The sequence below is a fragment of the Empidonax traillii genome, unplaced genomic scaffold, assembly GCF_003031625.1.
Source record: "Empidonax traillii isolate 1590-97213 ecotype Southwest subspecies unplaced genomic scaffold, ASM303162v1 scaffold753:size306327, whole genome shotgun sequence".
In the NCBI taxonomy this organism is placed as follows: Eukaryota; Metazoa; Chordata; class Aves; order Passeriformes; family Tyrannidae; genus Empidonax; species Empidonax traillii.
The window spans coordinates 25,092-50,080 of NW_020955946.1; the positions used below are offsets into that span (position 1 = coordinate 25,092).

Here is a 24,989-nt window from a genome sequence, read left to right on the forward strand (position 1 = left end):
TTGTTCTTCTGACATCTGAGGAATGACTGTCCATCTTTTAATTGCCTTGTGGTAGAACCACTTCCCTTCCCCTCCTTGAGACTTCTATCTGGTTCTCACCTTCCTTCCACGACAAACCCTCCTTTTGAACCCTGCCTTGAATGCCTTGTTCGCATCTTCTTTGCATGTCAAGGAACATTCTTCCCTTAGCTATCCCAGCTATTTTATGTCATTATGCTATTAAGCAAGACACTAATTATTATTCACTTCTTATTCACACTTCAGTACAGCTACTCTTACTTTGTCAGCCTCCCATTTCTGAAAGTCCTGGACCACTTTCATTTCCCTGGAAGACTGGGGAAAAACTCAGAGTCTAGACAGTAGTGGGGACAAATCTTCCATTTTCACTTTAAGCCTTGGTTGTTCTTTACAAAACTCTTTATCTGAATTTTTGTTTAACATTCCTCACTCAGATAAAAGACATTAATTTGCATCTACCCATGAAGATCATAAAAATATCAAGAGAGTCTACTCAAATGATTAAAAAAAAAAAAAAATCCAAAGTATTAAAATATAGAGACTCCAATATAAAGACAAGGGTAATTACTGCTATGCCAGCTAAGCACTTGCACATCTACACAAATCTAAATTATGAGATGAAACATGAAAAATGTCAACATCAAATGAAAGCTACTTCTTAACTAAGAGATACAAACAGTAATAGGCATGGTTCAGTACTTTCTAAAAATATGATGTAGGACTGTAATGAATCACAATCTAGCTGAGCTGTCAGCATTTTCAAGAAATGATGTGAAAACAACAGGAAAAATACCATAAGTAAGGTCATTTTTTCAGAAACCAAATATAATTTGAGAAATAACATATAGTATTCATCTGTCAGACTTAAGATAAATTCTGAGTTTTGAAAATAAATTAATTAAAATATTTACAGTAATCATGGAATTCTGCTGGGTTGGTACTGCTTGGTCTATAATGAATTATGACAAAAATGAGAAACTGTAGATAATGCAATGTAATTAAGAACCCAGTGCTCATTATTCCAAGTGCTGTAACCTCTGGATAACCACAGACTATTACTAGTACGAATACCATAGAAGGTAAGTATCAGAAAAGGAACCTGTGTGTTGAGTGTCACAAGAAGACAAAGAAGACACTCAGCAGCCCATGGAGTTCCAACCTAGTTGCGTAATTCCCTTGGCCCAGGAAGAGTGGTCAAGAAACAGCACAATCAACCTGGCCCATCACAGACAGTGTCTGATTGCCAGATAGGGCCACGAACAAATGTAAACAGTCAGAATTATTTTTCCAATGTGCTCTGTAAATGTATATTTAATATTTTTCTTCTCTTATCTCATATTTTAAATTCATATAAACTGACGGAAAGTACTTCAAGCTGCAGGACTGTGCTAGCAGGCCTAGTTGATGCTGGAAGGCTGTCCATGCCAGCGCAAGCCTCGCTTTTTTGGGTCCCAATCCATGTTGGGACTTTATCTAAGTATATAAAAGATGTCCTCACATAACTGCTGTTACTTCAGGACAAAATGAAGGGGGTCAACCCCAGAAGTAACTAAAGCATGACAGCTATCTCTCTCTCTCTCTGGTACCATTTCTTTCTGAGCAGCCACAAACAAGGGGGTGCACTGTAGTGAAGACAATACAAAAAGAATTTCAGTACTTTTAAAGATGTGCCTGAGCAAGGTTGAACACTAAGGTGTTTTTTATGCAAAAGTAACACCACATAATGAAACAGTGCACAATAAGGGGGGAACAGTTTGGTGTTTGAATGAAGTACAGTAAAACAAAGGCAAACAGAAATAGTGTCACTGTGGAATTCATTGAGTGCAAGAAGTCTAACCCATAGATTTTCTTCCCACACTTTCCAGCCTCAAGGCAATAAGAACATGCAAAATGCACCTTTTAAGCAATATAAATATACCCAGTTTTTCTACCAAAAATACATTAGTTTCTTCTGACCTCCTGTTCCTATAAAGCAGTTGGTATCTAGAAGGCCAATTTGTGTGGGTATCTCTGCATTACAGGGCACTCTTCAGGCATTCATCTTCTGCAGGAGTCCACTGGGTACTGAATGAATGGACATGTGAAAAGCTTTGCTTAAGGCAAAAAGTTTGTGCTAAAAGTACTGAGAAGGAAGATGCCAATAGAAAAGAGTGTATTCATTCCCTTTTCATAACTGGCAAACAGTTGTGTGGGTATTCACACAAATAACTTGTGCAAATAAGTGCAAACAAATGACTCTAAAAGATTTAGTATGAGGTAAGTATTAAAGAATTTTTAATGCCTCAATATTTACACATAACAGGAAATACAAATTCCAAGCTGCCCACATTAACATGTGGTGCAAATCACTCAGTCAACTGATACTGATTTACATATCTTGAAGGTCTGGCCTGTACGAGGAATGAACTTGCAAAGAGAATACATGAAACCTATTCTGAGAATATAAAATTCTGTAATAAAAATTTTAAACTCTGAAATATACCATTTTAAGTTAAATTCAGCCATGTAGAAACAAATAGGATGTAACCTCCAGGCTGAACTCAAAACTTGACAATTTCAAATGGCAAATATTACAAGAACATTTAAAAAAAAAGCTAACCAAAACACACACAGCCCCGTAAACAAGCAAACACTATCCACACTGAAATAAAATTTCTGCTAATAATAAGTCGGTGTAAGCAGAACACACACTTCTTGTGTTATTTTTTTCAAGTAGTTTATGGCCAGGAGAAGGACTACATACTGGTGCTGGAAACCACAGGCACACAACCTCACCAGAACTGGAATTACACACAGACCATTTGAGAAAAGTGAGCTGGAGGAGGGTAAGCCTCTGAAAAGGCAAAGGAAGAAAACTCTACTTTTGCTTGACAAGCCTCTGGGAACCTCAGTTTAGTAAAGACCAAGGAGCCCTGGGAAAAGGACCATTTAAGACAGGAACAGGATATAAAGCCAGGGTATGTCTGAACAGCTCAACCTCTGATGCAAGATTTTGCTTTGTTTTTTCTTGTCATTGAGGTTAAAGAACTTAAACAGAATGGTAGAATACTGCCAGAGGCATAGGGGACATTCCCAAAAATAAAACCAGACCCATGTGCTGGGAGAGACCATTAAAAGATGTAGGGTTTGCACATATGTTCACAACTGGTATTCAGACAAAGTGCATTGGTTCTCACTTGGCTGTTGCCATTTCCTCTGAAAAGGAAAAAAAGAGGAAATAAAAATACCCATTATGGTGTAAAACACTCTAGCTGCTTAGAGCCTGGTAAAAATGTTAAAATAAGTCACATAAGATGAGAATAAATATTAGGTCACATGTGGATATCTTACAGACAAAGCAAAGAAAGTATTAATGGACCTAAGAAAGGCAACAAATTCCTCATTTGGATCTGCTGTAATTTAAGTCTCCCAATGGTCTCTTAAGGAGTAGCCAACATTTGATTGAACAAAATTATTTTTTTCCATAAATAAACATACCTCCTTTAGAAACGTGGAGACAGGTTTAAATAAATACAAACATTTTAAGTATTCTTCCCATTATTGGGAATTTAATTGGCAAGCTTTGATTTCTCTGGCATCCAAAAGCCTTAGCTCTTTTCAGTCTGGCACAGCTTGGTGGGTATCGCTGTTTGAAATGAGCCAAGTAGAGAAGGTGCATCAAGAAGCCCTCACAGGGAGTCTCGGAAAGGCTCAAGGCAGAGAAAAAGAACACTTGCAAGATGAATCCCAGTAAAGCTGCCACAGCTACAGGTTGGAAACACAAGAACAGGGCATGAAATCAACAAAGCAGCTAAGAAACCACTGATACACAGTTTGTCCACATAATTAGATAATCTAATTTGTTTTCAATACTTAAACAACCTTGAACAGCTCCAGATAAATTAATTTAATCAAGTCCAAATGTTTTCATTTAATCAAAACAATGTGTAACAAAACAAGTTCCAAGCACCCAAATCCTCCTAATTCTTCATAAATAGCCCATGCTTACCCAAACAATCCCTTAGGATGGATGGAAACTCCCTTCTTGTAACAGTGTTTGAGAAAGTTAAGAAAGCGTTTTGAAATGTTCCTCATCTGACTCTCCAAATTCCTTTTTTTTTTTTTTAAACACCTCAGGGAACACAAGAGTTTCTGTCCCACTTTCCCTCACCACTCTTTTTGCCTTTTCTACTTACATACTATCAACTATTCAAGTGTAAGCACTATTCACAATTACGTCAACAGGCTCTCCAAGGACAACCCTGAACTGCTCATTTATATTACAGTATTTCCACTGGACGCATCACAAAGAGCAGATTAATTTTGTCTCTGAGTACTACAGTCATCCAGCATTACTACATGCCCCACAGCTGTTTGGGCATCTTTTGTCCATGCTGTTACTTAGTACACAGAAAGTGCAGTGACGAGTACACAGTTCTACCCAACACAAATCATGACAGGAAAGCAGGGATGGCATTCACTGAGGGGAAGCAACATTCTTGTAAATGCAGCGCTTCTAAACACCACAAATTTTAGGTAAAAGTTGAAAACCAGAGGTGCTACACATAGGTCCGTGCAATCACTCTAAACTTAGTTCTTTCAAATTGCAGAAACTTGAACAAAACTCACAAAAGGCACAGAGGCATGAAACTACACTAATGATGGTATCCTCAAGTTTAGACTCTTCCCTACATCTCACCTGTTGTCCCTCAGCTTTCTAACTAATTCATCTTAAATCATTTTCTCTTCAGATTCTTGGTTGTAATTCAGAAGTGTTATGTAAAGATGTGGCAAATTAAAAAAAAAAACACACATTATTTCTTTTTAGTAACATTAAGATAATTTCGATATTACCAACTTGTGCTTAGGGAAGCAAAGGGAAAAAGAAATCTTTAAGTGGCCTTAATAGTATTATATCTCTACATTCACCTCTGAATTCATCCCATTGTTTGTATTTTGACAACTTTTAACATAAACATTCTATTGCAATAACAAAACACAATGTTTAGAAGTAAATATGATGGCAAGGACTACAGCAGCAGGCTCAGAGAAAATCAAGAGAGTTAGCCACAAAGAAGAGTTCTGAAAGAAGTTTAACATTTCTAAAATACAATCAAGCTTTTCTGCATATAAATGTTGGTTTCTGTATGCAAAATTTTCTTACATTTGCACTGTCAACATTATTTTTTTAAAAAACAACAACTTTAGGGGTAAAAATGCAGAACAATGACACCTCTCAGGAATATATATAACCACTTCTTATTAACACCTTCCCCTCACACAAAACAGTATTAATGCTAAGGTGCATTTCAGGGGTCATTTTGCTGGTTTGCAATTGAGTGCACATGACATTTCCAAAGTGTTAACATTAAAGACATAAGCAAACATCAGAGTCCAAGGATGAACTCAATAATGAACTCTTGAGCAAGAGATTGAATCACATTCAAGCAATGACAACCGTCTTTGCTCTAACCCAAACACAACCACATTTTACCCTGTCAAGAGGACCAATGCAGCAGGTTGTCTCTAAAAATCCCAGAGTAAGGAGATGTCTGTACACGACACATACAGATGTACACACCTTTCTTTATGTTATATTGATCCTCTTCTTTATCTAGAAACTATTAACAAGGATACTTGAGTCTTTGAATGTTTTTTGGATTTTTTTTTTCTGCAAAGAGCACCCTAAACTTCTACAAATAATGAGAATATGGTGCTTTTTAAAATGTATTCTTAAGGGAAAATGTAAAGCATCCTACAACATGATACTATGATACAACAGATGAAATACCCACTTTGAGTGTGAGGAATCCAGGCAAAACAATTAAGGGGGAAAGAGTCTTAGCCTGAATCTCCTGCCAGTGGTGTAACACAACATTTGCTTGCCAGTTTCCAAGGACATACCGCACCTAGGCCCTTTCTGAGATGTACTAAACATTGCTGAGGTTGAGATTGTAGTCTCCTTTACTTCAAAGGCTTATTAACGTCAACAGAAGACTACTTAGATACATCTTGCAGTGTGTGAAACTGATAAATATTTTAGAAATCAAGTTCTTGTTGATCCAACGTGGATTTATCTTTTTAAAGGAGAAGAAAGAACATTTTATAATTTTCACAAAGCATGAGATTTCATCCTTTCGGCCCCTTTGTTATTTAACAGTTCTCATGTACTACATGGTACCTACGTCTACTTTAGATCATCTCTAACCAGTGTTTTTAGCTACTAATTCCAGAAAGTAATCAGACATTTCTGTATAATGCACATGTTAGACAGATTGGTTCCACATACAAAGCAAACAGCTACCAAATCCTTCTGGTTTATTCTAGCAATTTTATAAATGTGCCTGTCTTATCTGCCATACCCATTATTGGATTTCTTCACATAAAATATTTAATGGTTATCCTGGAAAATTTTTCTGTGAATTCTTTAGCTATCCCTACCAACTTTCTACATTTAATAACTTCAAGTTTGTACTTATCACTATTTCCCCACCTTGAAATTGTCATCAGTGATCTCACTGTGTCTCACTCATCTTTACAAAATTATGTCTTCCTTCTTTCTTGCTGAACCATGACTGAACGCTTCCAAAAGTAATTCCCATCTTTTCACACTCCCCCACCCCCTGCACCCAATCAATTCTACTTTTAATCTTTGATTGTCAAAAAGTCCCTACTGAAGAAAAATCACATGGCCCATGGGAATCTCATGAGGTTTAACAAGACCAAGTGTAAGGTGCTGCACCTGGGTTGGGGCAACCGAGAGGAACTCTGGGGTGCTTGTGGACAAGAGACTGGACATGAGCTGGCAATGTCCTCTCATAGCCCGGAAAGCCAATTGTGTCCTGGGCTGCATCAAAAGAATTGTGGCCAGCAGGTCGAGGGAGGTGATTGTGCCCCCCTACTCCTCTCTCGTGAGACCCCACCTGGAATACTGCATCCAGCTCTGGGGTCTCCAAAACAGGAAGGATCTAAGAGATCGAACTGGAATTGAGCCTTGAGAAGAAAAGGCTTTGGGGCAACCTAATTGCAGCCTTCCACTTCCTGAAGGGAACCTACAAGAAAGACAGAGAGGGCTTTTTCACAAGGGCATGTAGTGACAGAACAAGGGGGAATGGCTTCAAACTGAGAGTAGATTTAGATTAGATATTAGCAAGAAATTCTTCAGTGAGAGTGGTGAGACACTGGAACAGGCTGCTCAGAGAAGTTGCAGATACCCCATCCCTGGAAGTGTTCAAAGTCAGGTTGGATGGGGCTTTGAGCAACCTGGTCTATTGGAAGGTATCCCTGCCCATGCCAGGGAGTAGGAGCTAAACAGTCTTTAAGGTCCCTTCCAACCCAAGCTATTCTGTGATACCTGAAGACTTGGAGGAAAATGCAGGTAGCTTTGAGGACTGGATTCAAAGCACTGTTCTTAGCTTGAATCTAATCTCATGACTGAATTCAGTAGAGTCGAGAATCACTGAGCAGAAGAGCAAACAGTAGCCATCTGGACAGGCATGAAAATCTCAACCTGTCTTCTCTGTCATTCTCCCTACTCCATGAAATGCCACACTGCATATATTAATTTATTTTTTTTAAAGACACTGCACTAAGAAAGCTTATGACTTGTCATTGTGCCTACGGCAATTTGATGATTTATCAATTCAGTTGTTTGAAAGTTGATGCATGTTTTCATTTGTGACGAAAAAGCTTACAGATATACTATATGTCTGTTGTCGCCATAACCATTTTCAGGCTGTAGTCATATTGGTTTACAAAACTTTTTATAGACAAACATGCATTTTTTTTGTACTACACACATTAAAAGGACAGTTCCAAAACCACATACTACATAATTTTTTTTTTTAATTCTCTTACAGATTAATACATTTAAAACACTAAAAACCTAATAAAACACTAGAAGGAAGCACTAAAAGAAAGTCAACTGTTGGAATGCAGTCTAGTTATTTTCTCGGTATTTTCACTGTTGTTCTCACAATTTTGGAAGATATATCTCTTCAAATGTACTTCACTAGTTCTTCTCCAACTTCTCCATGTACCACTATCAGCACCAGGTTTTAAAAAAACATGTAAGTACCTTAAATCCTAATTGAAGGAATGTCTGTGACGCTACTTAATGCAGTACTATATAGAAATTACCAAGTAGAAGAACATATCACAACCTCAGGTCACCTACATCTTCAGCAATTTTACATTTCATGTCTCCCAACAGCAAACTTTTAATTTAAAATTCATTCTCTAACTCGGTAAGTACAGGTTGTGCTTCTGGGATGACCATTACCTCCATGAGTAATTGAGTTTTATGTGATTTGCTGAAAGGCTGTCTAATCATTATCATCACTTGATAGCAGAGTAAATAAGGTGCAGTGAGCATAACAAATTAGGTATGCACTAGAAAAGAACAACTGTCTACTTAAGAAAAAGGGGGAGGGATGCTGTCTTCACTGAGAATGGAAAGCTGTGAAATCCCACACAAGGAAAAACAGAATCAGACAGGTATTGCCTTAGTCCTCTGTGTCCGTACTACAGCAAGTTGACCAAATTTCTAATTATCTATCACCTGTAACTTAAGTTTCAACATACATGCTAACATTTTAGCTGTCTCAGTCTACATGCACATCGCATTATGTCTCAGTTTTTCGGTATAAAACAATACCAACAGCAGGGGATTACTCATTCTGTAATGGACACTACACTGTCAACTATGGGAGATCCCAATCCTGAAAATGGGGAAACAAGTTCAGATCATAAAGGAGAAGGCTGCAATCCAATTTAGAGAGATGTATATTTGTTGAGTGAGCATCATGATCAGTAAGAAATTCACAATGAAGATGGACATGATAATTTCACTGCACTACTCATCTGTCTTCCTCAGTTTTAAACTCAGTACTTTAAAACAACTCAGGAAGAAAAATTGTGTTAGCAACTTGAAGATATACACAAAGTCAATGAAGGGGCATCCATACAGCCCCATACCTCATTGCAAGTTTCCAGGGGATGGGAGTTTCACAGGACCTGTATCACATCCTTCCAAACTCATATGATAGGCCAGCTATCCTCAGACGTGTCAAATGCAACCATAGGTCTGTGTGTAGGTGACTGAAATAGCATCATCTGACCAACAGCAGCCAAAAAACCTCTTAGTTTTATAGTTTGGAAAGAATAGGGTGGCTGAAAAACAGTCTTAGAAAATTCCAATGCTATCAGAAAAATAAAATGCATGCTCTAGCATGGAAAATAGCCTAAAGCTGTGGCTACTCAATGCAGAAAGGGTATAGCAAAAATTATGGTAGTTGCAAAAGACAGGAGGATTCTGAGTCACTAACAGGCACAATGCTCAGTCCCTCTTTGCTTAATCTGCTTCCAATATTCTCAATATCAGAGATGATTCAGACACTATTTTTACAGGCAAGGAGACAGAGTGTTAAGGAGTCATCTGACTCACTCCTACCCTAATCATAGTTCATAAATCTATTATTTTATTAGAGCTCACCCTGATACACTGATTATAAGACAATAGTTAGGCTTAGAATCAGTATACTAAGAAAAACCCACCCAGTTACTGTTTATAAGGAAATAATGTATTATAAATGGTCAATGTCAGATCCTTGTTAATTATGCTAACCCATATAGAAAAGCTACTTCAGACATTTCTTCAGATTTCTGATGTGTTGATAGTAATTTTGCTCTTTGTGCAAGATAAATGCAACTGAAATAAAGCAACTAGGGAAAGCTGGTTTTGAAAGTGTAATAAATTAGCACACTTCTTTAAAACAATTTCCTGCAGAATACAAAACAAACAGATTGCAAAATACCATGCTGCAGGATAAGAACTTTATAGGTATCACTTCAAGCAATCCTAAATAACTTACTAATTGCCGTTGTGAAAGTGAGAACACTGAAATTAAGGTGCCCAGTGTCTGATGAAAACTAAATCTTCCTATGTTTCCAGGGCTTTCAAGACTTACTCTTTTTGTGTTTTATGAGCCTGAGGATGTGTAATACTAAGAAGTATTAGTAATTTCATAACATACTCATTTTCAGTAAAACAAGATTTCAACAGAAGGACAGGTAGCAATGAAGAGCAGGCATCTTTATTGCTACAGGATCCTTCCAGACTCTACTCTTTCCTTCAGGTGTTATTTGAGCAGCATTACCCACCTTAAAGGAAAACAGGATTAATGAGTAACTTGACCATAATGACACTAGGCTGTCATTGCTCATGCACTGTTATAATCTGATGAAGTCACTGGTTCTCTGCTCTGACACCGTTCTCCTATTAGGCTGTTTTTTTAAAAAATGTACTGGACTCTTGCACGGAGTAACACCCAGTAGTGTAAGGCAGAGAAAAGAGTTGCTCCTGGACATCTAACTATTTGATTACCATCAGACAAAACAGAAAAATGTTCTGAGAAAAATTTAAGCAATTGGGCATACCTCTGCCATTCAAAGGCTTTGAAGACCACAGAGGCAGCAAAGCTGACACTGGCCAGGGACATCAGCACCCTCACCACTTCTGGCAACTGAATAATCGATATTTAAGCTGATGTTCTGTTTTTGGCTTCACAGTGGCTAGTACGGGACTAGATTTTGGATTTCTGCTGAACGCACTGTTGATAATCTAGAGATGATTTTGTTACTGCTGATCAGTGCTTACATAAAGGCAAGGCCTTTTTTGCTTTTTGTACTTCCACACTGTCAAGAGGGTGCAAAGAAAATTCAGAGTAAACATAGCTGGGACAGGTGACCCAAACTGACCAAAAGCATATTCTGTATCAAGTGACATCAAGTGACATCATGCTCAGTATTTAAAGTGGGAGGATGAAGGAGGAAGTGAGGGAACATTGGGAGTACCAGTGTTTGTCTTCCCAAGTAACCATTATGTGTTATAGGACCCTGATCTCCTGGAGACAGTTGAACACCTGCCTGTCCATGGGAAGCAGTGAATTAATTTTTTGTTTTATTTCACTTGTGCGCGCAGCTTGTGCTTTCCCTATTAAACTGTCTTCATCCCAACCCATGAGTTTTCCATCCTTTACCCTTCCAATTCTCTCCATGATCCTGCTGGTAAGGGAGGGAGGGAGTGGCTGCATAGCAATTGGTTGCTGGCTGGGGTTAAACCACAACTGCTGAGATTCATCACATTTAACCTTTTCTGCCTTCTTAAGCCATATAAATTGAGAATGACTCTATCTGAGGTTTCTTACTCTATCCGGGAGGAGAGGCTTGCCCAGTAGGCCATTCAGGACACCCACAGGCCAAGCTGCCCCATGGGTAGAATTTCTCATGTATCTTATTGCCAACTACTAGGCTCCTGACTGAGGTACCTCAGTATGATTTGGTGAGTGAGATGAACTCCCAAACTTAGACCCAAATGGTCTACAAACACTGATCCACTGCATGCTGCCATACCACAAGACATCCCCCAATAACAGACTTATGTTTAGAATAGAAAAAGCCACAAAAACTACAGTCATCACAAAAATTTCCAAACATCAGGAGACTGCTCTCTGATTACTGTGACATTACCACAATGCTCATTTTGGTGTGAAAAAGTTTACAAGAAGAATAAAGTAGGAATAGACTCTTTCAAGCGAATATTCATTAACCAATAATAGCTCATAATCCAGACCACCCCTGAATAGTTAAAAAACTTGAAAAACATAAGCTATCTATGATTTTCTGGCACTAGTTACATCACAAGCAATTGGAAAGTTTCCTAGGGAGTTGACAGAATATGAGGATTGCGGAGGATATTATTCAGAGCTTGAGTAATAAATTAGATCATCAGAGACCAGTGAAATGCAAGAGACTCAAATCCTGGAGTTCTGAAGGAGGAAAGGAGCAGAGTCACTGCTTGTGAGTAGGAAAGATAAAGGTTACTTTGTAAAGAACGTACAGTTGGAAATCCATTAAAAACCACACAATTTCACCACTCATGGCAGTTCTTATAACAGCCCACAATAGCTGTACAAATTATTGCACAAGCTGAGTAAACCTAAAATACAGTCAATGCTCTGCCTGCTCATGTCCATTTCCAAGCCATTTAACCATGCACCCAACTCCCCTAAGCTGTTCCCGCTTTGCCCCCATTGTATGTAACTCTGATTAGATAGAAAAAGGTGTTCTAGCACCTCGATAGATAGCACTGTGCTGGTTTTGGCTGGGGTGGAGTTAACTTTCTTTACATTGGTTAGTATGGAGCTGTGTTTTGGATCTGTGCTGCACACAGGGTTGATAATACAGAGATGTTTTTGTTATTGCTGAGCAGGGCTTACACAGAGCCGAGGCCTTTTCTGCTTTTTGTACTGCTATGCTGTCAAGGTAGTTGGGGGTGCATGGGAGGTTGTGAGGAGGCATAGCTAGGACAGGTGATCCCAACTGACCAAAGGGGTATTCCAGATCATATGACATCATGCTTGGTATATAAAATGGGGGGAAGAAGGAAGAAAGGTTTGGAGTAATGAAGTTTGTTCCCAAGTAACTGTTATGCATGATGGGGCCCTGCTCTACTCGAGATCGCTGAACACCTGCCTGCCTACATGAAGCAGTGAATTAATCCCTTGTTTTGCTTTGCTTGTTTGTGTGGCTTTTGCTTTTCCTATTAAACTGTCTTTATTTCAACTCATAAGTTTTCTAGTTTGCACCCCTATGATTCTCTCCCCAGTCCTGCTTGTGGCTGTGTGGGGCTTGGCTGCTGGCCATCTAACATAACAGGCTGCATTCAATATAATCAAACAATAAGTCAGAGAGACACGATGGGCTGTACCAACTGCAAAAAGGTAATATTACAGCTTATGCTATGAAGCTGGTCTCCCCTGGTTACCTATACCAGCAGTTTCCAAAGTAAGGTGTGCTCACGCCAGATGGTGTGCAAGACAGACTAGCTGGATGCTGGAAAAAAATATGTTTTGTACCATTAATAACTTTTCGAAACAGAGTTTACTTATCTTTCATCCATTTTATTTTCTATTTTGTATATGGTTTATAATGTAGATGATATAGAGATAACATAGAGATGATATATACAGGATTTATAGAATTTAGAAATATACATACATTAGGGATGTATGTTCCAAAATATTTTACCAATAGGGACAGGCAATCAAAAAAATTTGGAGACCACTGTCCTATAAAACCTATGGACAGAGGCAGACCCTCTCAGGGAGAAGTCAAAGAGCTCATTCCTAAATTATGAGATGAAAAGTTGCTGAAAGTTCTCCTACACTTGAAATATCTGAATAACATCAAATATAGAAATTTGATTTAATAGCTCAGTTTATCATCTTTAAATTAAACTGAAAATGCAACCAACATGGCAAATCAACAAAGTATTTGGCTGAATACTGATGAAAAATACTCTGACTGGGTTTCTTAAAACCCTCTTCCTGTGCAATCCACAAACATCAAATTTTCCTTTTATTTATTGAATGTCCCTAAAGACTTGGTAAGAAGTTTGTAAAAAAAAGAAAAAAAATTTACAGTTCCCATGGACTTCACTTTGATTCCCATTAATAAATCCCTGGTTGAAAATCCATAGTTCCCCACTTTTAACAGTTCAGATATCTTATGGATACATCGAAAACTCAAAAGTTAAATGTATGCATAATGAAGATTATGAGTCCATGTTCCAAAAGAAAGATCCAGAAATCTCAGGGCCTTTACATTAAAAAATAGGCCCCTCAGTTTACAGTGATGGTCAAATCTAAGAACCAGTTACAGGTGGAATGGATAGATGAAAATTATATGGGCTACATGGTACAGACACGGGGGAATTATCTGGAGCAGAATACACAAAACAAGAAGAAATAGTAGAGAGGCTGAATGGGGAAAGACTGTGATCAGTAGAGCAGCTTGCTTCCTTCTGATTGTACTATGTCCAGACACATTAAATACAAACGCGTTTGCTAAGAAATCTATCCATGATAACTGTCATATTTTAAATAGCAGAAAAATTTTTCAGACTCTTTCTCCTGTATTTGCTTAATTGAAAGGCAACTTTCTTCTTTAAGCCAAAGTTGGCATATACCTTCAGTGAGGTATGTGCAAAGACATTTAGTTTAGCAATAACAAAATTATAGCTGTACAAGGTAGTGTGTTTATTTGAATATGCAACAATGTAATCACTCAAATAAATGTGCTCTTAGTTCTCTTTTTACAGTACTTCAAGTCAGATGTACATAAACTAATCCCTATAAATTAAAACCATATACAGTAAAATAAAACATTATGCATTTTAACTTTGTGTTCTGTTTTACTTTAACTTTGAGGGAAACATACTCCATGTGCTTTTGAATGGCTCCAGGTGTGGATTTTGTACCATTTCCATTTGTGGTTTTTCCTATGACTGCACATCCAAAAACTGTGTTCTCTGTAATATACAGGTTGGGGAGTACTTTGAGAGCAGATGGACTTTTGCTTCACAGTGATGGCCTGAAGCCCTTAAGGTGAGCAAGGGAGTGAAAATGAGCTGCTAACTGGCTTGTCTAAGTTCAACCTCATTAAAATCACCTGACAGAAAAATCTCTTTTCTTTAAATTATCATCTGACCCCCGTTAGAATCAGAGGTAAAGATGTCAATTTAGAATAATTATTTTAAGATTATGAAGAAAGAGCTCACAGATGTTGTAAGTATCTAAGGTAGAAACCAGAACTATTTGTTGATGACAAGTACCAATAAATACAAGGGGGAAAGAAATCACTTCTTGGAAACAGATGTGGATATCAATGGCAACAAAATCCTTAAAATACAATTTTTCTTTGGAATTTGAATACTGATGGCCCATAACTAAAAATGCATTAAAACTCTGAGTGTTGCTCAGACTACAGAATGGTACATTTACATTACAGAGTAGAATTTTAGTTCACTAGTAGTTCAGATTAGGAAAGCCTATGCTGAACTACCTGGACTATAAGTAGATTATTAATTCATTCTGCTGTGTGTTCAAAGTTTATTTATAGAACAAAGGGAGACTGGAAAAAAAGCAGTGTCTTTTAAACTGATGCTCATAAGCGGTTTCTCTAAAATCATTTTGCATAGGCTCTTGAAGCTAGAAAATAACTTTTTTCCCCAGTATCATTTATAAGGTGGAGGGTAATTAGTAATAACAGTCCCACCATTATTTGTCCTTCTTTCAATTTCAGCCTCTCAGTTCACTGTCTGAGGAAAAATATCTGGCCTTCATTTTGCAACAGCTGTTACAATGCTGCTGCATGAATAAATATTTCTAGCATGGTCATCATTTATACAGATTAAATTTCAAATTACCAGATAAAGTGATGGATAAATTCTGATGTCCTGATCCTTTTCCTTCTTAGTTTTGTTGGTTTGGTTTTTTGTTTTTTTTGTTGTTTTTTTTTTTTTTGAGACACACATACTCTGACAGACTGACCAACTTCCTTGACTACTGTTTCAGGAAGTTTAAAAAGTTACTCTTTCAGCCAAGTTGTCCAAGAATTCTGAAATTTTCAAGTGTCTGCCAGTGTCTGTTAAAAGAAACAATATTTCATCTGGCAGCAAGAAAACCCATAAACCAACAAAGCCTGACAGGGCACAAATTATAACTACTGCAGGAACAGTAGAAACAAAGCTTTTACCAAATAAGGCTACAAGGTAGCCACCACAGAGACAATAAAGGACGAAACTGATAACACTGAACGAATTGCAAAGTTCTTACATCATAACTTCTTCAGACTGGCAAGTTCAAGTGCAAAGCTCAAGGACATTTCAAAGTAATTTCTCAGCTACAGAGAATACACTACTAAAAACAGACTATGAACTATCATGTGCTGTTCTTGAGCTAAGTAGTTATTTCAGAAATAAGCTTCTCATCAACTAGGTTGTCTGATGGATCATAATCAAGATGAAAAAAAAACGCATTAAAAAGAAAAATTAGTTCTCAGTTTTGTTACCAAAATTAATCAAAAAAATCTCTGCATGACATTTGTTACCAATTAGTTTTAATCCTCCATTTGAAAAGCTACATATACATCTGCTAAGTCTCAGATGAAGCCATAAGAAAAGTTCTGCTGGGGCATGAGTTACATAGGTCATAAATGATGGGTCATCTGCTCAGGCTGACACAATTCACCAAGTAGCAAACACTATTTCAAAAGGGAAAAGAAAGCATCTCTTCTAACATGTTGCCATTCTAGCAACTCTTACTAAACCCATTACAACAAAACAAAGAATAAAATATAATGGGTAGAAAACTGAACAGTGTATACCTTGCAAGCTGCCAAAAGAGACCGTGACTGTAAATTCTCAAAAATCCATACAAATACTTCCACAAGCTGTTGGTGTTTTATGTCTTCAAGTCACCAAATTCGCCTTTTAATATTATTTACAAAATGCCTTTTTCGTCAAAATGATTCTGAAAAATCTTCCTCAAATGTCATAGAGTTCCTCTTCAGTGTAGTAGGCTATGTACAGTATATCTCATTTGGAGCAAAGGAACAATAACTTAACCTGGTTTGGCAACAGGCTGGCTTGCTTACAGGTAATTGCCATTTTTAATCAACACAGCTCTTTCATAAGACCTAAAAAGTGCTTGAATAAAAAGAAATGTTAACTCCTACAGCACCGATAGTAATTCATGATCACGTCTCAATAAAATTCTAGAGTATTGCTCTCTAGACTCTCTCCTAGATAGGAAATTTCTCTAGAATGATTACATAGTGAGTCATTTTACTAAATTTCCTTTGAATGACCTACTGATTTTAAATATATTTGTCAAATTTTCTTTCACGACTTTCAACAGAAGTCCAAATAAAATTTGAGCAAAATGTTTCTGCTGCTTCTTGGAAGTTTCTGTCTATACATAACTGGAAACTTCTGAGCAACCTCAATTATCTAAAAATATTTATACAGAGTCAACACTGCAAAATGGGGAAAAAATTTTACAGAAAATTACAATAGGAAAAGTGCCAAAATTCAAAAAGCAACATAATTGGAGCATTACTGCAACAGTATATGCAGATTGCTGTGATCTGGGCTGAAAATTCCAAAATTTACTATTAAATATGAAGGACCAGATACATTTTAACTTAGGACACCATGTTCACTTGGAGAGGGAGAGGGCTCCAGGGAGACCTTATAGCAACCTTCCAGCATCTTAAAGGAGCCTACAAGAGAGCTGAAGAGGGTCTTTTTTACAAGGGCATGTAGTGACAGGACAGGGGGGAATGGCTCTAAACTGACAGAGGGTAGGTTTAAATTTGATATTAGAAAGAAAGTCTACTGTGACGGTGGTGAGATGCTGGATGGGGCTTTGAGTAACCTGGTCTAGTGGAAGGTGTCCCTGGACTATGGCAGGGGGGGTTGGAATTAGATGATCTCTAAGGTCTTTTCCAACCCAAGCCACTCTGTAAATTGTGTGATTCTGTCTCCTTGTTTGATACAGACACTGCCAAGTGCTCAGACAGAAAATTCCTACAGAAAGATATGCACTTTCATTGAATAACATGCAACTTTAACTTCTCATTTTCAACAGTTTGAATGAACTGGTTTAAATGAGATGCAGGGTTGCAAATGAACAGTGAATAAAAACCTAAGTATTAAATGACTGCTTCCTTTACTAAATTCTGTCATTCCTGATCAACGAATAAGGCAAGGATCCTACGGAAAAAATAGAATGTAAATCTCCAATTAAATACACATACACAATAGTGAAAAAAATTGGAGAACATGAAAACATTACTTTGGGCATTTACTAATCCCTTAGTGCTTCATTTTACAGTTAAAAATTAGTCACTGTCCTCCCACTCCTTACAGAAAGAAAATTCATTTCAAAATTGGAATGTGGAATAATTTTGAGGAGAAACAGGACACATCACCGAGTAACTTCAACAGTAAAAGAGACGGAAACCGCATGTGTTATTCTATTTGCAGCCTTTCCTATGCACACATATCAACCCTGTTTTACAAGTCTCTGTAGATATATCAGGACTGAAATACCATACAAACTGCACATGCATCAATCCAATAGAATAATGAGAATCATCTATTCAGCAGAAGTTTTCACTCAGATTAAATGCTTTCATTCTCTAAGCCAATGAAATATTGGAGGTTGGTCAGTTTAACTGTGCAACATATCCCATTCACAAAATGGCAAAAACCTCCAAAGTTTCACTGAAGCAGCCTGGCAATCAAGGAGATCCTTCCTTCTAAATACCAAGCTTTCACCACCTTCAATTGCAATGCTAGGAGATATCCCTGACAAGAGCCAAAAATCTCAGCTACCTGAAAAGCAGCATTTCCCCCAGTCTGTCCCTTGTTGTGGTTTTTTATTTTTAATAGCTTAACTGCATCTTATAAATTTTTCAGGAAACTGGATTTGTTCCTTGCCTGGACTCACTGGTACCAAGCTTCAGCTGAAATTACAAACTCAGCACATTTTAAAAATCTGAAATAGCCCATGGAAAAGCTTGAGGATCTTCATTACAGGTATTACAACTTATTTTTCTCAGAAAATAAAAGGAAGTGTTTACAAAGTTCAGCACAAACTTTATTTTAAACAAAAAAAATTTACTCTTGTTCATTAATAGAAATAATAGATTAATAAGATCAAAGTAAAGTGAAGTCTAAATTAATCTGTCATCAGAGAAGCTAAATTCAATCTTGTGTACTAGAATGCTGTTCCTGCTACAGAAATTCCTTTAAAACTAAAAAAATTTAAAGCAGTTTCCTAATTTCCCCACTCACAGTATGTATCTATTACTAGTAATAGCAGTTAGTTTTCCAAATAGGGCATGTGACTTCTGATTTTAGGAAGAACAATACTTTTTAAAAAGCATACTGAAAAAGTGCTGTCCATTGCTTTAAATATGTATTTTCTGACATGCCATTCTGTTTCACAGTTGCACTTTTAAATGTCAAATGATCCAAATAAGAATTTCCATGCATTTTGGATAAACAGTAAATAAAGAACTTTAGAAGAGAGACTCAAAACCAAAAAGCACAAGTACAATATAATACAGATGTTAAATATATAACCAAAGTTAAGTATCTGCAAAACCCCAAATTAATTCTGCTTCATGTATCAGGAGACATGTTCATTAGGACAAGCCTAAGCTAATGAGAAGTACTAGTTAGAGAGCAGATATAAAAAATTATTCCAGTAGTATATATATTAATCCTTGATTCAAAAACTCTTGAAAATCCAAGAACAGTGAAAGAACTCAATCTACAGGTGTAGGATCTCTCTTCTCCAGCTATTATGACGTTACACAGCACTTTTAACTGGAGTCTTGAAGTCTTAGCTAAGACATCTTTCTTATTCTTCTGTGAAAATGGCAACACAGAACTGTGGTGAACCCTTTTTGTCTTTCAAAGATAATAGAGAAGACAGATGGCTGCTGGTAGATTAAAAATCCTTATCCTTTTGTAGCAACTTGCTTTTATACATTTTTAAACATAACACTCCCTTATCTTTTCACTGAATACTGTTAGGGACTGCTTTTGTCGAATATTTCCAGGAGCCCATTGTACACAGTGCATCACGAGCTGCATGGCCTGAGGCCAGGCAGGAAGGTGTGGAACACGTCTTCACAGGTCCATTTCCACTCTCCAAGTTTTCAAGTATTTGAGAGAAGGTCATGTTACAGCACAGATTTACATAGCAGACAAATTACATGACTGCCTGTTCTCAGCATTTCATAATTTCAACAGAAAAAATTAGGTCAAATGAAAAGGGGGAAGAATAACCCTATCCTTTCACAGTAGTCAGAAAATTAAACAAAAAACTTACTTACCTTTTGTTCTTGCCAAAACAGGTAAAAATTCTGTATTGGCAGTAAACAACTTTATAGTATTTGATTTACCATTCCGTTACAAAATCCTTTCCTTTTTTAATGCCTCCAAACAACCATAAACAAACCCAAAAATTTGCTGTATTGCTGTTTAAAACACTGATTTTACTATTAGTCCAAAACATGCACCCTTTTACAAATATGCATATTATCAAGGAATGCATTGGTAACTTCAAGGGTTTCACACACAGTCTGACAGTCTAGTAGGAGTGTTAAAAGAGGGAACTGCTCTTTGTATCAACTGTCTGGATGAAAAGAATAATAATTTGGAACAGATTCCCCACCACCACCCTCAGAGCATAACATTTAGTGCACTTTAAAAAGGGCAGTATTGGCCAGTCTCAGCACTGCCTGCACATTATGTTTATACTTGACAGAGACTAAAATTACAACGTTCATATTTTCAGGATAACTACAAAATACCTTCCAAGAACAGTTAAGGATATCGTAATGTAAAACAACAAATTTAGCAGTGCTTAGAGGTATGTATCCACATATCTGTATTTCCCTTAACTTACAAGACTAATACTTGCACACAAATTCTTGTGTAGTGTACAGTTAAAATATGCTAATCGTTACCCTAGATAGCTTTCAGGATTTGTTTCAACACAGTCAAGCAGTTATAGGGTTTAGTCTGGCATACTGTTGATACTCTTCTTGAGCAAGCAGAAAGAATAAACATTAACAAAGAAATTACTGGCTTCAGTAACTTTAATTAGACTTGACATTATTTCAGTTTCTAAAAATGCCAAATATGAAATCTGATTTACTTTCAGCAGAAAGTTTTAAGCTGATGCACAGTTAAAAAGGACTGTAGTTTTAAGCAACTGCTGAACAAATTTTTGAAGACAAATTCACTGCGTTAGCTAGATTTTACGTGCATTTGATACCTATTAAACAAGTAAAAAAGAGGAAACAACTTTTTGTGGAATCTGTCATTTTCTCTATTTACTAACACAAACTCTGAGGGACGAATTTTACCGAAGGCTTCAGCTTAGCATGTTGCAGCCCTGCAGCTAAAAATTCAGATGAAAAACATGGGAGCTTTTTCTCTTCTGAGACAAAAGGAACTTTGGGGAACATTTCCGAAGGATACCAGAAAGCTTGTCTAACATACAATGGTTCCTACTCAGCATAGCCCTCCAAACAAAGAGTAACAGATGCACAACTGGTATTAATAACAAAACATCTCCTCCCTCTGTTAGTCAAGAGAGGACAGCTAAGGACAAATACAGATTCAGAGTACTTACCTACTCGGAAGTTAGTGGCTGTCAGAGTGTCAGCAGCATGGCCGTTTTCACTGATGAGGGTGGTTGTATTTCCCTTCTCACAGTTGTTCTGACAGTTGCCTTTGGTGCAAGTTACTTTACAGATGCTGGGTGTAAAGACCACCTTGATCCGACCAGTGTGATTTCCCACTGTCAGCGGAGGCAAAGAAAAAAGAAGAAGTAAACAGATCACTTTGGTATCCATTGATTTCCTTCAAAAAGTTTTTTGGGAAAAAAAAAAAAAGGCGCGGGGGGGGGAAAAGGCGACAGGTCTACAGGAGGAGGGCAGTCTGCAGTGCTCTCTCTCATAGATCTCCAGTGGTGTCTCTGAAACAGGAGTAGGAAGCTTAGCAAACAGAACTCCGGGATCCGCTCCAAAACCACATTTAAAGTCAAGTCACTGGAGTGGGATTAGTAATCACAATGCTGCACTTTATTCACAGGCAGACAAAGAGCAATACCAAGGGCATGACAGCTTAAATAGCCAACCCTGACAGGCAGATGTAATGTAAAGAGGCTGGCTGTGCACCTAGAGGTGAATAAACTCTTGTGTACTCCTACATACTTTTCCTGTTTCTGCACATATTAAGTCACTATTTGTAGCTCGACCCCTGGAAATGTTTTAGGCATGCGGCATGTCTGAAAACATCTGTCTCAAATCTCCTGGCACCCCAGCTCGAAGTGGTCAAACCTTGTGACGCAGCTGCCTGGACCCATTTTTTCTTCACAGTTTTTTGGCACTATTTTTCCACAAGGATTTACATCCTATAGACTGATCTTTGCTGTCAGCCTTTGTTTAAGTAATAAATAGCTCAGAGAAAAGCATGAGAAGTATCAGTGCTTTAAAATACTGAGATGAAAAATAAAAAAGGGAATCTAGCCATTTTTTCAAATACTTCCTCACAGTCATTTTAAAAACTTGAATGCAATAAAGACTGCACAAACACTAACTTTTAAATTAAGCTAATTAGAAGAATTTCTTTTCACAGAATTATATTTAAAACCAGATGTATTTGATTCTACATCTAATAGCTGAAGACAAAAAAGATATTAAAACTGCTCATTAGGAAAATTAGGAAAAAGAACATATTGCATTTGCAATTATTTAAAAAGAAAACAGTTTGTCCTCTGCACACTTCCTAGTAAATTCAACAAGTTCTTGTAAATATATCATAGTATCTTTGTGAAAACTATTAATAAATACTTTCATATCAAACCTAACGATGCCAAGAAATGATGCAGAGAAAGAGAAGAATCTCCTTCCTCATGTCATAGAAATAAAAAAGTTGCTGGATAGTTGCCTGACCTAGTTTATGAAATACCCTCTGGACAAACATTTTTTGAAAATCTCAAGAAAATTAAGAAAATCTTCCCACTTCAAAAGAATATAAAGCCTTCTTACTTCTGGCTCTTCATAAACAAATAAATTAAAGCAATTGTGCCAACTGTTTTGTCTACAGTAAAGGCATTCCTCTATTTGAACAGCAGCTGTAGTACATATGCTCCCACCTTATTCTCCCTTAACAATGGTTAGAAAACAGCAGAGCCCAGACAGACACAGGAATAAAATATTTCAATTAAAGGTTAATATTGTGATTTTTGTGGATTTAGAAGATACCTTGGTTTCTTGCATGCCAAGCATTTCTTACAAAAATTAATACACCTTTGCCAGTAAACAGGTAAGTGACTTGTGAACTGCTGAGGGTAGAACTTCTAAGCTTTGCTTTTGTTAAGCACAGCTTCACAAGCAATATTGCCATCTTTGTATTTTATTTGCAAAGTTATATATATATATGTTTTCCAAGAAAAGAGTCCATTTTGTATTTTATATTTTCCGATGTTTTAGCAATATTTTTCCTTTAGGATGTGATCTAATTAAAAAAACATGGTTAGTTGAGTCACAGAAGTCAGTCTTGCCTACACTGTAGAAACCAGTATTGGGGGACCTAGACAAATTTTCCAGCTTAGCTAAAAACAAAATAATTTGGCTTTGTCAGTGCTGGAAGTGAAGAAAATGCAGAGCTCAACATGTGAGCCAATACTGAAACTGGATGAAGGTCATGTGCTTTGTGTTGCCAGGGCACTGGGGAGGAACGTTGAGGCCATGTGGTCTCGTTCTTCTACCTGACACCCAGAAATATTTTGTATAAACCACAAAGAACAGAAGGTTTGACCACAGTCCTACCCACAGCACTTTGCACAACAGAGGTTAATAAGGTATAAAAAGCATTCCAATTTTCTATCTAACTAGGGGATGACAATTTGACATGGAAATGCAGGTACAGATCAACAGGTTAGTTGTCCCCACCCTCCCCAGAAGGGACATCTTTTGGCAAGCCTTGCATCCTCAGCTATGCTGAGTGTTGACACAGGATATTAAGCTTGTGATTGCAATTGCTTAATGCATTTCTCACCAGCAATCCAAAAGAACCATCTACAAATGCTGCATTCACTAAATTGTCCTATTCACGAACCCAAGTGACTCTTTTGAATGCGACTGGATCTACAGTGCAATGACCATTCATGCACCTGGTGTCCAGCCCAAGTTATGTTCTTGAAACAGTCAGTAAGTCAGTACAGGTGAAACTAAACAATGGTTTCATCCTCCTCCACAGTATTCTGTACTATGGTGTTGAGTGCCGAGCTGAAGCAAATCTTGGGTATAACGTTTATAACAACAACAAAAACTATCACAGTTTAGATTTTACCAGAAAAACCTGTAGCACAAGTATTTTAGTGGAAGAGATGTCTTAGTATGAGACTCAGTGGAAATTGTAAAGTTTGCCTTTCTATCCTTTCAGATAAGAAAATATTAGTTACTCCCAATCTAAGTTTGGGAGTAACAGCAGTTGAACTGTAGTTTCAAAAACACAGATCAGTATCTAAAGAACTAAAAAGCAACCATGAAAGAATACTTAAGTGCAGCTTTTCAGGGAATAAGTCTTAACAAAGAACATGGTGCAAGCCCTAGTCCCTACAAATATTCAGTCATTATTCAGCAATGTTTTTCACAGAATATTCTGAGTTGGAAGGGACCCACATGAAGATAAGAGTCCAACTCCTGGCCCTACAAAGGATGACCCCAAGAATCACACCATGTGCCTGAGAGCGTTGTCCAAACACTTCCTGAACTCTGTCAGGCTTGGTACTGCAACCCCTTTCCTGGGGTGCCTGTTCCAGTGCCCAACCACTCTCTGGGTGAAAAATCTCCTTCTAATACTCAGCCTAAACCTCCCGTGACACAGCTTCAGGCCATTCCCTCAGGTTCTGTCTCTGGTCACCACATGAAAGAGATCAGTACCTGCCCCTCCTCTTCCCCTCACAAGCAAGCTGGAGACAGCAATGAGGTCTCCTCTCAGACTCCTCTTCTCCAGTCTGAACAGACCAAGTGACCTCAGCCGCTCCTCACACGGCTTCCCCTTCAAAGCTCTTCACTATCTTTGTTGCCCTCCTTTGGATCCTCTCTCATAGTTTCATAGCTTTCTTCAATTGTGGCACCCAAAACTGCATTGAAGAGCACTGGCAATAGAATGGAGCTCTATAGAAATCCAGTTGCCAGCTTCATCCCATTTACTATAACACTTTGTGCCCAATCTGTCAGCCAGTTTTTCACCCATCACATGAGATATGCTACTTACTTTGCTATAAAACACATTTAATTCTCAGATATTTCGGTTTTGGTTGTTGCAAGAGATAGAAATAAGACAGCTTCATATTCTTCAGATGTGGGAAAATTTTCTCAACCTTTTAGATTTATGAAAACTCTAATGACACTTATTTTCTTCTCCTCAAGTATCAGGCCACATCTTTTAACTTCAATTCTTCTGGAGACATTTAGGAAGGATACAAAGCCAATGATGGTCCCTGAAGTGAAAATTGACCAGTGTACGAGGTGGTGATGTTATTATCATTATT

The 24,989-nt window shown here is 37.5% G+C and overlaps 1 protein-coding gene across 1 annotated transcript in view; it reads right to left on the reverse strand.

The window, feature by feature from the left end:
• The window catches only part of LOC114066278 (latent-transforming growth factor beta-binding protein 1-like), a 109,504-nt gene that overhangs the window by 21,993 nt on the left and 62,522 nt on the right, over positions 1-24,989 (reverse strand). Inside the window, exon 5 of the mRNA XM_027900835.1 lies at positions 21,057-21,224. Coding sequence (XP_027756636.1) covers positions 21,057-21,224 — 168 coding nt within the window. The remainder of the gene's footprint in view (positions 1-21,056; positions 21,225-24,989) is intronic.